The 15,506-nt window shown below is 34.3% G+C and overlaps 1 protein-coding gene across 7 annotated transcripts in view; it reads right to left on the bottom strand.

Moving 5' to 3' along the window:
• The window catches only part of ERBIN (erbb2 interacting protein), a 121,759-nt gene that overhangs the window by 30,550 nt on the left and 75,703 nt on the right, over nucleotides 1–15,506 (bottom strand). For all 7 annotated transcript variants that reach the window (XM_063180469.1, XM_063180465.1, XM_063180467.1 and 4 more), the window contains 7 exons: nucleotides 15,326–15,415; nucleotides 9,147–9,203; nucleotides 5,057–5,120; nucleotides 3,403–3,477; nucleotides 1,992–2,136; nucleotides 1,453–1,525; nucleotides 259–388 (listed from right to left, as the gene is read on the bottom strand). In XM_063180469.1, the coding sequence (XP_063036539.1) occupies nucleotides 259–388; nucleotides 1,453–1,525; nucleotides 1,992–2,136; nucleotides 3,403–3,477; nucleotides 5,057–5,120; nucleotides 9,147–9,203; nucleotides 15,326–15,415 (634 nt within the window). The remainder of the gene's footprint in view (nucleotides 1–258; nucleotides 389–1,452; nucleotides 1,526–1,991; nucleotides 2,137–3,402; nucleotides 3,478–5,056; nucleotides 5,121–9,146; nucleotides 9,204–15,325; nucleotides 15,416–15,506) is intronic.

The raw sequence follows: 15,506 nt of genomic DNA, 5'->3' as shown, positions 1-15,506 counted from the left end.
TGAGGCTATTTTGCCTTGAAAGTTTATTCTTACATATTAAACCTTTTACTTTCAATTCACATCAACGAATTCCTACTCGTTGCTTAAAAAAAAATCAAATTTCGTTATTTATCAACTTGTATATTTGTATGCATCCTCCTTTAAAAACATATACAAAGAAAATCCTCTCAAAAAATAGTAACTTGTTATTCACAAGTTGTAAAGACTATATAAACACATTAAAATACTCATTTTACAGACTTGGAATTAAATACATACCTCTGATGGCAGCTGATTTAAAAAGTTATGATCTGCAGCAAATGTTCTTATATTTGAGAGCTGCCCAACAGATGAAGGCAATGTTTCAATTTCATTGAAACTACAGTCCAGTTCTTCCACTGATATTAACCTGCAAAAAAATTATTACCTCCATACAGATTAATTAATCCAACATTAATTTGATACTTGCAGTTTTAATGAAGTTAACATTACTATTAATTATTAATCACAAATGTAGTTCAAAATAAACCCTAAGGAATTAAAATCCAAGAAGAATCCTTTACTGATGGCCTAAAATGTGTCTTAGGGTGGGTGTTTTTTCCTCTTACTTGATTGCAGGCTTTTTGATTCCGTTTAGAGCTTGCTTAATTTTTTAAAATCTCCTTTACACTGTCCTCACAAAGAAAAAAAGTGAGGCCAGCAACATCGAATGCTTGTGTACTACATTACAACATGCCAGTGTAAGGCATTAAAAACATTCAGAATGAGATAGATCACAGTCAAATTAGAGCTGAATGCAGCTTCTGAACAAGCAAAGAATTTCAGGAGTTATAGACCATGAACCTAAGAATCTGGCAGTGAAGAAGTACTTTGTAAACTGTGACAACAAAAGATAAGCTATAATAATTAAAACATATGAAATTAAATTGGAAATCATTGTACATTTGTACAGTGCATAACTGTGAGCGAATTATTTTTGCTATTATTTGCAAGTTTTAAATTAAATTGCTGAACACCAAAATATATGTTAAAAAATTTGCTGATGGACAGTTGAAAGTTCTCCATATATATATAAAAAAGATAAATACATGTTCATGTTTACTTTTTACAAGATTTTTGAGATTGGGCAATCATTTGCAATATTTACCACAGCAATGTTACTGTCAAAAAAATACAGTTTTAGAAAGCTAACTGACTCTATAAGTATCTTGTTTTCTGTCACACTCAATTTTTGTTTTATAGATTGGTGGTTGCATTAAGTGAGGAACATATGTCCTTTGGTATTAAGTGATAGGAACCTACATGCTGCAAAGCAGAACTAAGATGAAAACTCTTGCTTTAAATTGTATTAGAGCATTAAGATGTAGAAAAAATTACATCAAGTAGTTATAAAAAAACTCAGAGAGAGGAGCCACTGTTACAGAAGAGTGTTCAGAAAAGAAATTCAACTCCTTATTTTGGTGAAATACTTACCCTCCTATGGAGTCTGGCAAATAAATTAACTGGTTTTCATCAATTTTAAGTGTTGTCACCTTTTTCAGAGAACCTGTAACAATAGGGACAAGTAAATCAAAATGAACATTTGAGTTAATTAAGCTGAGTTTTAACTTCAAATTAAGAGGAGAAAAAACCCAACATTATGGGCCAGCCACCACATCTTCTCTATTCCCTGGTGTGCCTATAGTGCTGTATTGCTAAGGAAACAAGGAGATGAACGTACAGAACTTGTTTGCCAGTTTACAACATAAACTGTGAGTAAGGCCAGGGAGAAAAAGAAATTGGTTTTGTTTTCTGATAGAGACAGCAGTTTGTCATACATTTACAAACTACTGTATAAAGTAAAAGTGCTCCAAACTAATTTTAAGTTATTATTCAGCCATGCATTACAGCTTTATCAAGAACTGGCACTTCCACTGAATTGAAACAGATCTAGAATATAATTTTTGTACTTTCAAGTTCTCTGTGTCTGAACTACAGGCTTCTAACAACATGAATTAACTTAAAATACAAACCAATAGACTCTGGCAGTTGCTGAAGTGAGTTACTGGATAACAGTAGGTCTTGCAGGCTTTCACAACCTGAAATACCTTCTTCGACTACTTCAATGTTGTTTTTAGAAACATCCAAGTAAGTCAGTTGTTTCAAAGTGCCTATGAACTAAAAGCAAGAGAAAATAATGCATTCTAGAAAAGTGCAATTTCAAAACAAAAAATCCAGCAGATTTGACCTCTCAAGTGTAATGCCAGAGGACAAGACTTGGAGTACTGAAACACAATTTTATGCAAAATATACAAACTTTCAAATTATGTATTTTGTGCAGATAAGGAAAGCTGGTATTTTTACACACAGAGACACCCCACAGCAGTTCTGCATGTCCCTAATGTCAGTCTTCTGCATTCAATGGTTTGATTAGTTACCATGAATCAAGTAATTGAAACTTTAGAACAGACTTCAGAAAGAGACACAATATGAGGACATCATTATGCTCCAGTAGACTTTTAATGCTCATTTTTGCCTTTTGTGTAAAACTGCATCCTCAAAAACAAAACTTAATCCCTAATCGTACTAAACTGAAAGAAACAAGCCAAAATATAAGCTTGCATTATCATTCCACATGAACCAAGCATAAGCCCGAAAATTTATGCACATTAGTCTACTTAAATCTTTACTCTCAGAAATACAGTTTTATTTTGCTGCAAAACACTGTTCAGCTCATATTTTACAATCCAAACACTCAACTGTCTAATAGTTAGCTGATGGAAAGACAGTAGAAAAGACTACTGATCAGACAGGAAGGCCACATTTCACATGACCGCCAGTGATTTTAAGGTTGAAAACAAGCCAGATGCTTCCCAAATTTCAAATACTCATCTATTAGTTTGCTAAAACTTAAGCACAGACTTTCAAGTACTCTAATAATAGGTCAACCTGGACCACATGTAATGAAATATGTCAGGAACCCATACAAAGTAAACAGACTGTTTTCTCAGGAACTGTCTATGCTCCCTGTTTACACAGCACTGGAACTGGCGCTTCTCTTTTACAACTGTAACCAATAAAAAGCCACACAACATACTTATCCTACCTATTTCTGCTTGCTATCTAACATAGAATAATCCCTTTTTGGAAGGGCTATTCAAACCTAAATTTGATTTAAGACTTTTACTCATTTTCCTGAATTGCAACATAATTTTTAGATGAGAAATATATAACTTTCAGTGAAAAAAAAGCACCAAAAAGCTATGAATGCAACTCTTGTGATCAGTCATAATTTCTAAGTGGGCTAGTTAAGCACTCATCTGCCATTTATCCTTTCGGCTTTAAGTAACACTAAAATTAGAACTTCAATGTACATGATCACTGACAAAGCAAGTGCCTGTGTAATTTAAAATACTGTATGTTTAATACAACAAAAGAACTTACCCCAGGAATAAGTGTTAGTCTATTACCATCCATCCAAAATTCCTTTAATCCACTCAGTTGTTCAAGTACTTCAGGCTGTAATAGGAAGCCATTTAAAAAAAAATCTTATGAAACATCCCCAGTGAATGGCAAAACCAACTTCAGTGATTTGTCTATTGCAACTTTAGTAATATGTTACTGTAGCTGTTGTACCCACTTTTTTCACTGGGTCATCAAAGAAAACCCAGATAACTCACTTTTGAAATGAAAATATATTACCAGATATATAAAGACTTTGAAGAACTTGACCACAGCACTAAATAATTTTTAAAGAAAGGCTTTCTGTTGGTTTGGTGTCTTTTACAGAAAGTATTCTTTTTCAACAGGCACACACTCTAAGTACATGTTACATGTACAGTTTTGATGGAGGACATCTAAAAACCTTTAAATTTCATCAACTCAGAGGACTTGTTTTTCAAAAACTGCAGTGATTTTTTTGTTTGGGGGAAAATCAAAACAAACTTCATTTTTTCTATCAACAAAGGGTGCATCTCCATGATACAAGCTAACCACTCCATCCATAAAATGAAGTGCAGGATTATGTTTTCAATATAACTTCTTTTAAAAAGTGTCTTGTTTATCAGGGAAAGACCTCTTCTTCGTAAACATTCATGTCACATATGCTTTCCCTATTTAAACTTCCCTCCAGAGAAAGCAATACAAAAGAGGTACTACTGCACCTTAATAAGTACAGCCAAGTTCAGATAAATGCTAAGTAAATTTTGTTATACAGTGGACAGGATTTCTGCTGAAGTTGCAGTCCTGACTCCCAATAACTTTCTTTCCCAGTAACTAACTCACTTTCCAAGAAGAAGATGTAATTTAAACATTAGTTTAAGGCTCCCACACAAATATATACCCTGTGATGAGAATACGGCAGTCCTAGATGTTTAACCATAATAATGAAAAATTCCTTAAACACACTCCCCTATTTTCCAAACCATATCACTAAGCAAGTGATATGTTTTGCATGTTCTACTAGTGGCACACAAATGCTTGACTCTATTGTGTTGCAGGTCAGCAAGTTTCATTATACTTCTATTTAAATTCCTTTACCCCGGAAAGTATTTGTAAAAGCAGAGAAATGTTATGTGACCCTTAAATACAAAATATATTTGCCTGTGAGAATACAAACAGGAAACAAGTCAATGCATCCTGAAGGAAAAATCAGAGCACTTCAACTGTAAATACTGCTTTGAACAACATTCAAATTTAATATATTTTCCCTTGGATCTAATAGTGCACAATAATAAAAGCAGGTTAAGCAAAAAACTGTAATATTCAATACATGATAATCAATAAATGTTTAGAATTTATTCTAAGCCTAACAATTATGTTTATAATTCAAACATGTATTACTCTTAATTATTTACCAGTACAGTAACCACACTATATAACAGAGTGTTATTTTAAAATGGAGTAAAAACATACTCTCATTCGTAAGGTCACACACATGATTTTTATAATAGGCTCCATAAAGTAGTGTAGAGTATAAATAATGCTTGGAAGCAGAACTCTTAAGATGATGTTCATGTTTTCATATTTGTTAAAAACAGATCAAAGGATAAAAATATTTATAAAAGATGCTGAGCTCTTTAACTAAGGCTAAACTCACCACTTCTGTGAATTCATTACTTCCTAAGTCCAGTCTCTCCAGCTGAGTCAGTCTGGACATAGTTCTGCACAGGAAGGAGATTAATAAAAAATTAGGTCTAAGAAAATACTAGCAACATCAAATCTTCCAGATTTACAAAAATCTAGCAATCAGTATTAAGCAGGGATGCTATTCTGTAACTGGAATGATACCTAATTAAGGATAAAGTATTCACACACTGGTCAACCAGGTAGATATTACTGATCCTGCAGACTGCTGAGCATTATACAAAGCATACACTGCAACACACTTGAGGCTGCACGATGAGCATGCAAAAACTAAAGACCAGTAAAGAAATCTTCATGATAACGAGTAATGCAGTGGCGCATCTCTTCTTTTGAGTGGTTCAGCTTTTCATCTCCAGTCACAATATGTCCCTTCAGCAGTCAAAGGCTGGTTAACTACATGTTTTCTTCTCAAAGGAAGACTAGTGACCAGGAGAAGAGCACTGTTGAATCACAGTATGCAACACCACCTTTGTAACTCTCCAGGCTGCTACGCTGCTTCCATGTGATCTGGTTTGGAACTCTATTTCTCTAGTCACACATTAAATGAGATTACTAAATAGGACTCTGTGACACATAAATACTCTTTAACCTAACTTATGGCAAATACTAAATCAATGTCTGAAATAAAAGTAAAATCCATTACTTCAAGCTGTGTTTTGGAAAAATTTTTCCTCTATTTAAGTGCACTTTGGGGACTCCATAGAGATTATCTACCACTGCACATGTGGTCACAATGGGTACTTCACAGTCAACAGCAGTTCTACCTGGAAGTATTTTTTAAGAGAGTGTGAATCCCTCATATGAAAACATTCATATATTTATCTAATAAGAGATTTTCACAGAACAATTAGTAGTATATAAAAATCACAATTAGTAATATATAAAAATGTCATCTATAAACTGCAACTATGTTCATACTATAAAATTCTGGAAAAATTAAATGTAAGAGCTTCGAAATGGCAGAGTCTTGTATATTGTCAGAATATCACACACACACAATTTCTTCAAGAAACAATTCCATGAGCATAAGATGCTCTATGCAGCTATTCAAAGCTTCAGTTTTCCCTCAAGTACAGTACAATCTATGGTTGCTCTGAACATACGGTTCAAAAATAATATGCTGGAAAATGTCATATTTACTGAAAGTAATTTAATGTGATTATTAATATTATTCATGGAATAATCTCCAAGGAGGAGACTTAACATCTGTTTAGAAATTTGGTTTTCATGACATTGGAGTAATTAAGCTAGGGACAAACAAGGAATTTAGCATAAGCAGGTAAAGACAAAAGCAGCAGAAGCCTTTTTTGCACTCTACAAATAGTATACACAGGCTTTGAAGGAAAGCCTCTAGCTAACTGTGCTAGAGAAGGAAATAAACCCAATAAAACATGAAAATACTATTTTCAGAAGACGCTAAGAAACAAACTCCCTCATTTCTTGAAGGTAATGAATTAGATGACTATCAGAAAGCTAATATTATTTTTCAATTTCTGACAAAACTTATATGAGTCCCTCTGAAATCCTGCAGAAGATTGAGCTCTCAAAGTTTTGTGAGATTATGCCAATATCAATTTTAGCGCTGCATGTTCCTAATAAATTTGCCCCAAAGAGTCTCCCAGGAGCACTGCTGAAGAACTCCTTTCAAAGAATCTAACAGTATTCTGTAGCTTTTGCAACTCCATAGACCACACTATGCCAACCAATGTTATGTAACAATGACAGGATGACAAGTTAACTTTATTGACTTGGGGCCCTTTTTTCCCTTGCCCAAATGACTCTGATCTAGCAATCAGATCTGCTCAATGACAAAACATACACAAATGTGTTTGCAAGATAAGGGTGTCCAAAATATTACCTCCTTTCCCTGCTGTTTACATAATACCACTATCATATATTCTAGGATTAATATCTTCTTGCTTTTCTGTCAGACAAAATGCAAGCAAGGCTTCCAATAATGTTACTGTTAGCAAGAAAATTCAATGCCAAATGATGTTGAAACAAACATTAACTAGATCAGAGAGTAACACCTATTTTCATCTTTGACAAGGTGCTTCATAATCCCTCCCATAAACTGAAAGCCTCTTTCATAATTCATATTATTGAACTTGGCATCAATTCAACTCAATTCTAAGGGATCAGGTAGCCTAAATTATGTCTCAAATTCTGTTGTTGTATACAGACAGCTTCACTAAGGTTAACAGTAGAGCTTATATCAAGCGGCATACAATTCAAAGGGAGTGTGCATGACGGCAAGATTGGGCCCTGCATCACTGTAATTATACTCTCAAATAACCTGCTTCTTTCTAAAATGCTAACTCTCTTTATTAAAAATTAGGCCACAGAAGCTTGGGGAAAAAAAAAAAAAAAAAAGAAGTGCCGTATTTTTACTGTACCATCTTTCCAATTTACCCATCAGAAAAATGCCTCTAAAATAGTCCCTGTGTTTTTGCTTCCCTTTCAGTGGAAACAGTTTCATCCAGCTGTTTTGCATTATAATGCTGCCACTTGCAGTCTCTGTCTGTGGATAAGCTCCAAAAAAAGTGATACATATTTGGCATAAAGTTTGGTATAAAGTAAGGTTGATGTAGTGTGTTGGCATTGATTACTCATTTTGATTAACATTTTTTCAAGCACTTCATACTTCAGTGTCGAAAATTATGTGCATGTTTTACTCAGAAAGAGGGCTAGTTTGATGCTGCACAATTTATCCAAATATATTTCCTATTACAAATAGGAAAGAATTTGCTGTAAGAACATTAGAAAGATGAGAATCACAGGAAAACCAGAAATATATTGGCATTCTATAGCAAAAATATTAGGACCTATTGCCGTATCTTATTAACTGCTTTGAATTTCCTACACTTTTTAAACCTGTATTACATCTTCTATAAGAGTACCAGAATAGAATAATAAAGCTGGCAGCTCAGCATGTACCATAGATTATTATGGGACAGAGGAGCATTTCATGACAGTCACTGTTTAGTTTTCAATCAAGAACAGAACTCTGAAAACACTGAAGTCAACAAAAAGTTTACCAGTACCTTCGACAGAGTTTGACTTAAACACATGAAAGCATATATTACTGTCTAATCACTGAAGAACAAACTACATTTTTAGAAATATTTAATGTAATTTATGCTCTTAGTGTTAATTATGGCAGGTAAGGTCAGAGTGATCTTATAAACAAAATATCTATTAGCTATAAGTTTTAATTATAGCTACTGTTACTCAGTTGGGAGGAACTTAATTTAGAGAGCTACCACCGTAAATTATATGTCCTGTAATTTTTTCTGCTAAAAACTAATGATAGCAGAGAGAGCTGAATAGAATTGAGAGTATTTATACCACAGAATGCTTCACATTTTGAAGATGTAAATTCACACTTTCTGATGCTGTACATGTAATTCTAGATAGGAGTTCTGGCTTGTTTATACTGCAGATTCCACAGTACAGTATCTAGGCACTTAAAAAGGGAATCCCAATAGAACATAACCCTTGATCATGTCTTACGCATATAATTAGCTACAGTCACTAAAAAACTGGCTGTTGTATTTGAAGAGCTGGCAGTTTCCACTTCAGCCTACAGCATTCAAGTGCTTCCTAGCATGAATTAAACAGAGCGACTATTCAGTTGTTAGCGCCTCCTGTTCTCCACCAAAACTATTTACATCCACCAAAAACAGCAACTCTACCAATTTCTGTTGCCAGAGAAAGATCACTTTTACAGTACACCACAATGTATTCATGATTCTGTGGGTGGCTATTCACATCCCATCTTTGGGATCTGTTTCTTTCTTCATTGACCTCTTGTATATTTGTTAAGCTGCTTGGAGCTCCAGAGTCCTAGTTGGAAAATACTGAGCATTGCTCTTGCTCATAGAAACAGCAGGAACTGCATCACCATCAGCCTAGGCTTGTTTGATGAATAAGTGAGAATTGCAAGGCAGGGACTAGAAAAATGCTAGATTTTAGGAGAGAGGTAGAATTGATTAATGTTAAAACAAATGCTGTAGGAATTCCTAGAACTACATAATACTTACTTTGGCAATATTTTTAACTGGTTTTCTCTAAGTTCCAATATCTGGAGTTTAGTTAATCTGTAACAGAAAGGCATAACAAATTATTACAATATTCTGTATTTAGTGACAAAAGCAATCTCTGACCTTACTTACATTATAGAATTAAAAGAAAAAAAAATCTGTAAGTTTGAAATTTTTTTCCTGTAACATTGAGGTGAAATTTTGTGCAAAATTTGCATGTTATTTTAAATTCATTGGCTGGAGCTTGATTTTGACAAAGCAACAAACAAAATAGATTTTGTCTGCTTTTCTGCACCTGTTGAGAAAGGATCATTTTGCACAACTAAAGACGTTCAATTTCTACTACTGGCAAGGTATCAAAGAGTTTAATACAAAAAGTCTTATTGAAGGAATACCTGGAGTCTTCCACCTGATAGCTTTAAATTAATCTTGGATTTCCTTTCATATTCTCTTTCTAGTCAGCTTCGAATCTATTTTGACATTTCTGTCAAAAAGGTCAAGGTAGTTTGACCTTTTTTTCAGTAAATCCTTGGTTGCAAGACAAATAACCTCTAAATCCCAACTCAACTGCTTAGCCAAGTTGAGTTCCAAGCAGTCTTGACATACATGACTGTCATTCCCAGTGAAATTTTTTGTATTGGTACAGAAGTGACAAAGCTTTATTTGTTAAAAAAATTAAGAAACTGATTTAGTTTAAATACAGATAGGATTGTAATGACAAGAGTTCTACATGTGACCCACTGACAGCCCTCACACAACACAGATTCAGGTCCCTGAATCAGAAAGGAGCTTGGTGAGTAGACCAGTCTTTCCTGAAGGTGCTTAACTTAGTGCATTGTAAGAACAGAGACAAAAACCTTAATTCTAATTAAGTGGTAAGAACTATATTTTGTGTAGAAATAGAAAGCAGAAAACAGTATTTATTTTTCCTCTAGATATTCACTCATTTTGGATTGCTCACTTTGAAAGCAGCGATCTGCCGTGCCCACAAATAACCTAAGAATGTAAGAGTCACCTTGAAAGAGAAGAGAGGTCAGTGCAGCCCAGCACTGCAAGCAGCCCTCACCATCTGGTAGCAACTGCTGGAGGGGAACCTCCTCCCTCCAGCTTTAAAAAAAAAAACCACAAAAACCCAATACCCTAACAGTGGTGAAAGAATACCCTAATAAAAACCCCATTCATGGTAATAGCCCTGCTGTTCACCTAGAACATAAGTGGGAAAGACCTCCTAGGCCTACCACACCAGCACCCTAAGATACCAATCTAGTGCAAAACAGAACTTTAAGAACCCTCAGACATGAATGAACTGTTTGGGCTTTGATTTCTAAACCAAGTACTGAATCAAGCTTCAGCTGGTGTTTTGCTTTGATGACAGGGAAGATATCTACACAGTTTGTAGTTTTTTCTTCACAGCTCATGTATGCAGTCAAATTTCCACGGAATGCAATGGCAGCAAATCTCCCTTCATATGCTAAACTATAAATATGCACACCCACACTTCACTGACTTTAGCCAGAATTGACTGTGTGACGCTTGCAATAAGCTAACTCTGTGAACTTAAAGATTGACTTTGGTGACAGAAATGTTTATAGCTTTGTCACCTTGTTCCTGTTCTAATCTTTCTTCAGCTATTCCTAAGAGACCAAAGATATAAATATTGAATTTCTTATGCATAGAGCTTCACAGAAGCTACTAGGAAAACATTCTCAACCTTTCCTAGGTGGGAGATACAGGCTGTGTCTAAACATGTAATTTTCTTCCAGTAATTGATGAGAAATACTTGACTGAAGCAGTTGTCACCTCTTCCACTATTGAATCTTGAAAAGCTAATTGAAGATTAAAATAATAACGAACACCAAATACTAGGTCTAGCTGTTTTTTCAGTTGCTGGTGCTAAGCATCCAGCATCCATCCAGGCTGAGCATCAAGAATTGCAATAAGGCACCTGAAGAAGTGGCATTTAATTTGGAAAAGCAATAAAGAACTAATTTACCTATACTAAAGGAAAAATGGAATAGTAGCAGATTGTCTATTATCTGGGCCATTCTGAGGAAAAGATCTGTTCTACTTCTACAGAAATATTGAATTTTTGAACTTGAAAAACCCATCAACACAGACCTATCTGCACATCACCAATGCACAAAGCTGTAACAGGTATTATTCAACTGGATGTACTCATTCTAAGTATAATAGCCTAAAAATTGGTTTTTTTCAGTAACATTCTTTAATCACACCCATCTTAGCCTGCATTTTAAATGCAACAAAACTTTTCAATAAAATAAAATCTCTACATGAACAATTTCCCAGGAGAAGATCAATATCCTTCTTAAATCTAATTTCATAAACTATACTACCTGTAAAAAATGTAAAAGAAACATACAGCAGGTACACTTGACACTTGCTGTGTGACAGGCAGTAATTCCTTGGAAATATAAAAATATTGCATTGAGAGATGTTCTTTACTTTACACCTCCTCTGCAGTTTTCCTAAAGCAGAATCTTTTTATTTTAAATTGTTACTAAAATGCAAAGGAAAGCAGAATAAAAACTATGCATGTTAAAGGCTGCATTTATGAAAGTTTCTGCTAAACACATATATACATATGTATATATGTAACTAAATACACACAAATATATATACATACATGTAACTAAATTTTATTATCACTGTACATTTACATAAAAAATATCCCGCAGTAGATACTACTAAAACTATCTACTACTACAGATACTACTGGCAAATTGTTGAGAAAGTAGAAATAAAGTGAATTAATTGCAACATCCAGTAAAGAAGCTCTGGAAACAATATCCCATTATAGACAATATCCCATTAATGCCAGATTTTTAGAATTACACTGAAGATAAATCCTCGTTTATCTTACACACCCATTAGTAAAAAATGTTTTAAAAAATGTTTAAAACCCTGTCTCAAAATGAGCAAGAAGTGAGTTTCAAGCATTTTCTGCTTATATATTTGCATATTTAAATGTAAATATACATTATGTATTCAGATACAACATGTACGATTTTCTTAGGCAAGGATAATAGTTCTCAAATATTTGTGCACTGGCATGAAGGCTAATGCCACGATCTGTGCCAATATGAATGCATTCAAATTTCCATTCGGGAATGGAGGAAAAGGCCCCACTTCGTCACCTGAGAATTCCAAAGGAACGGGCACATCATATGAAAAGTCTGGTGACTTATTAAACCTAACAGGCTGGACAAAAATAACATCATTGAAAGACAGCCAATATACAATTCTTAAAAATAAAAGGGGAAAAGATGGCATAATCTTGACCTCACAATTATGAAAATCTTTAGCAAAAATTCTGAAGATGAGAATAAAGCATGGAGATAAATCCAACAAAATACTGCATGGATATATTAAAAGTGCTTCCATTATAAAAATTTTTTTCCTAACCAGGCTGAGGGTTACGTTAGTAGTAATAGAGGTGCTCAAAGACCTTTTCTAGGACCATCCTGTTCAATATTTTTTAATAGAAATCTTCTAAGATCAGAAAAATATTTAACTTGGCTTATGTCACAGACAATACAGTGATTTAGTAAGACACTGTAGGGGGGAAAAACCTGTACAGCTTTAAGGACTAAAAAAAAATTTAAAAAAGGACATGATACCATTGCACCAAGCCAAGTACTTAGGATTTCCTTGTAGGCATCAGCCATTTCTAACTGAACTGTCCAACACATCATTTAATCATGTAGGAAATTACACTAGGCAGCTGCAAAAAGGATAATTGGAACACTGAAGCACAACCACAGACATTTCCAAGAGAAACAAGAAGATAATCATGACACTGTACAAGCCATGAAGAAATCTCAATTCAAATTCTAAATATAGCTATAGATGTCATCATCCTCTGTCCAAAAGAAGATGAATTAAAACTGAAACCTGTTCCAAGATATATTAATATACTCAGACACAAAGGAAAACCTACCACACCAGAAGAAAGCAGAATTTTATTTAGTCTAATAGACTGAGGGATGTGAGAACACTACAAATACAGCAGGTGAGAGAATGGAAGACAACATTTGTGAGAAATGGCAGCAATTAAACTGTAGAAATTATGAACACTCAGAGAGAAAGAGATGTAAGAAACCAGGTTTCTAACTTGACACACAGAGCATAAAAAACTTGTTAGCTGTAATATGTGTTGGCTTAGCTTTTAGGAGACAATATTATTGACAATAGTTGCCAGTAACAGCAGGCAACAGAACTCAGTTACTTCATCTATTCCTAAACAATTAAAAGTACTAGCTATATGGTTGTATACAAAAAAATTAATGCACCAAACTGGAAGAAACTGAAGGCTTGTCATTTATGAGATTAAACATTTTAACAGCTTCTAGGAGAGTTTTGTTTTTTTTTTTTTTTTTGTTTATAAAAGAAGTATTTCCATATTCTGAAGCAGAAGTTAAAAGACTTTGCACTAGAATGTATTTTTACCTAGATGGAAAATAGTGGGATGGCAGAGCAGTCTTATTACTTATGGAAATAGTCAATGTCAGAGGGGTCTGAACCTTACTTTGAAATGGTATTTTAATGTTTCATTGCTTTCCATTTTATTTGATCCAAACATTGTCTTCCTGTAGAACACTATGTTTTCTATGCAACACTATTTCAGCAGGTAAACTTACATATCATGAATACTTGAAATTCATTTTCTAGGTGTACAAAAGGATGCTGCAAATCACTACATTTTAACAAACAAGGCAGAATTCTTCATAACTATGAAGAGAAACCCTACAATGGAGAAATGGCTTTGAAGTTGTCTTCAGTAACTGACTTATTCTTATGATATTAGTAATTAATGACTTTACCATTTCACTAAACATTAAGCATTATAGAAGCTGACAGTGACAAAAAAAATGACAATTTTTGATGCATATTATGTGTAAGTTTTACTACTTAAACGATCAGCCGCATCAACCTCAACCCTTCAAGTTTATCTGTAGGGCATGTTTTAATTACGAAAATCTTGCCATTTGGTCAGACTATTAAAAAACAGAAGAGAAAAAAGCATAGACAATCATTAAATCATTAGCATTCCAACAAGATTATGCATATTCCAGATATTCTTCAACCTTAATGAAGTCTTCTGAAAAGCAAACTGTGTGCTTCAGAAAAAAAAAGCATGACACTAATGCATCTGCATCATAAGCAGATGTTTTGATAGTTGAATATGTAGCAGATCTGGTGCTCTTAGACATTCATTAACTAGTAACAGAGAAGAGCAAGCCAACAGCTCTGATCACAGATGACTAATAAATTAATGGTCACTAGTGGAGAGCACCTGTGCCTATGTTCCATTGCTCATCTCCTCATCTGCCCAACTGCTGCAGCACTATCTGGGGGCTGTGCTAATCTCTTGCAAACTGTGCTGACACAAATAAAATTATATGGCCTAAGGCAATTCTTTCACTCAGCAACACAATTGCTTAACTAATTGCTAGATTTTCTGAAAGAGATTCTTGCTGGACATGGGATGGGTCAGGAAAGTAACAATCTAGGAGAAAAGGGTATAAAATAAAAATGGAGAGGGGAAAACTGCAGAGATGGCTAAAGTGATGTGATACGGACACCTTAACCTATGCTCATCTAGAAGTTTTCCTTTTATGATTATTACCCTTTCACTTTTGCTCGCAAGATTTAATCTCTTTTACAGAGGTATTTATCTTGTCCTAAAACTGTAACATGTAACAGTTTTGCATAGTCAGAATGCACCATAAATATGCCAGGTTTTTCAGAAATATTCCTAACAAAAAAGGACTTGAGAGTTACAGTTGTGCATGAAGTAATTTGTGCAGCCAGGACAGGCAGGACAAGTGCAATTACAGTAGTCGTTATTTGCTTCACTCCAATTACTACATGACAAGCAACATAAATTTCAAAAAGAATTCCTTACTTACCATACTAGTGTTGGAAAAGAAACAAGAATGTAAATGAGTTTTACACCCTTCATAAGCATTCTGTCTGTCCTTCAGAATTCAAAATTAAAAGCTGCTGATACAGATTCAAGGCTTTTTTTCCCTGTAACAATTGCAAATTCCTAATGTACACTTCCCTTTCTTCAGTACCCACTTTGCTTCAGAACCAGAAGAAACTGCTCTGCAGAAACTTAAAACTAATGTAGATATGAAGTTTCACGTTCAACTTACCTTCCAAAATTGGCTGGCAAAAACTCAAGAAAAGCATCATTCAGGTACAGCTGTGTTAGGTTTAACAGTTGAGAAAATCCATCTGGCAGCCTATATAAAAGTAAAATAACATGGTACCTTAGTTTCAATTATTTTCAGGGCATTAAGTCATATTTTCTTAAGCAGCAGTATAGTACTGACA

The sequence above is a fragment of the Melospiza melodia genome, chromosome Z, assembly GCF_035770615.1.
Source record: "Melospiza melodia melodia isolate bMelMel2 chromosome Z, bMelMel2.pri, whole genome shotgun sequence".
Lineage (NCBI taxonomy): Eukaryota > Metazoa > Chordata > Aves > Passeriformes > Passerellidae > Melospiza > Melospiza melodia.
Note: the sequence above shows the minus strand (reverse complement) of the source record. Positions and strands in the feature narration are given on the sequence as shown.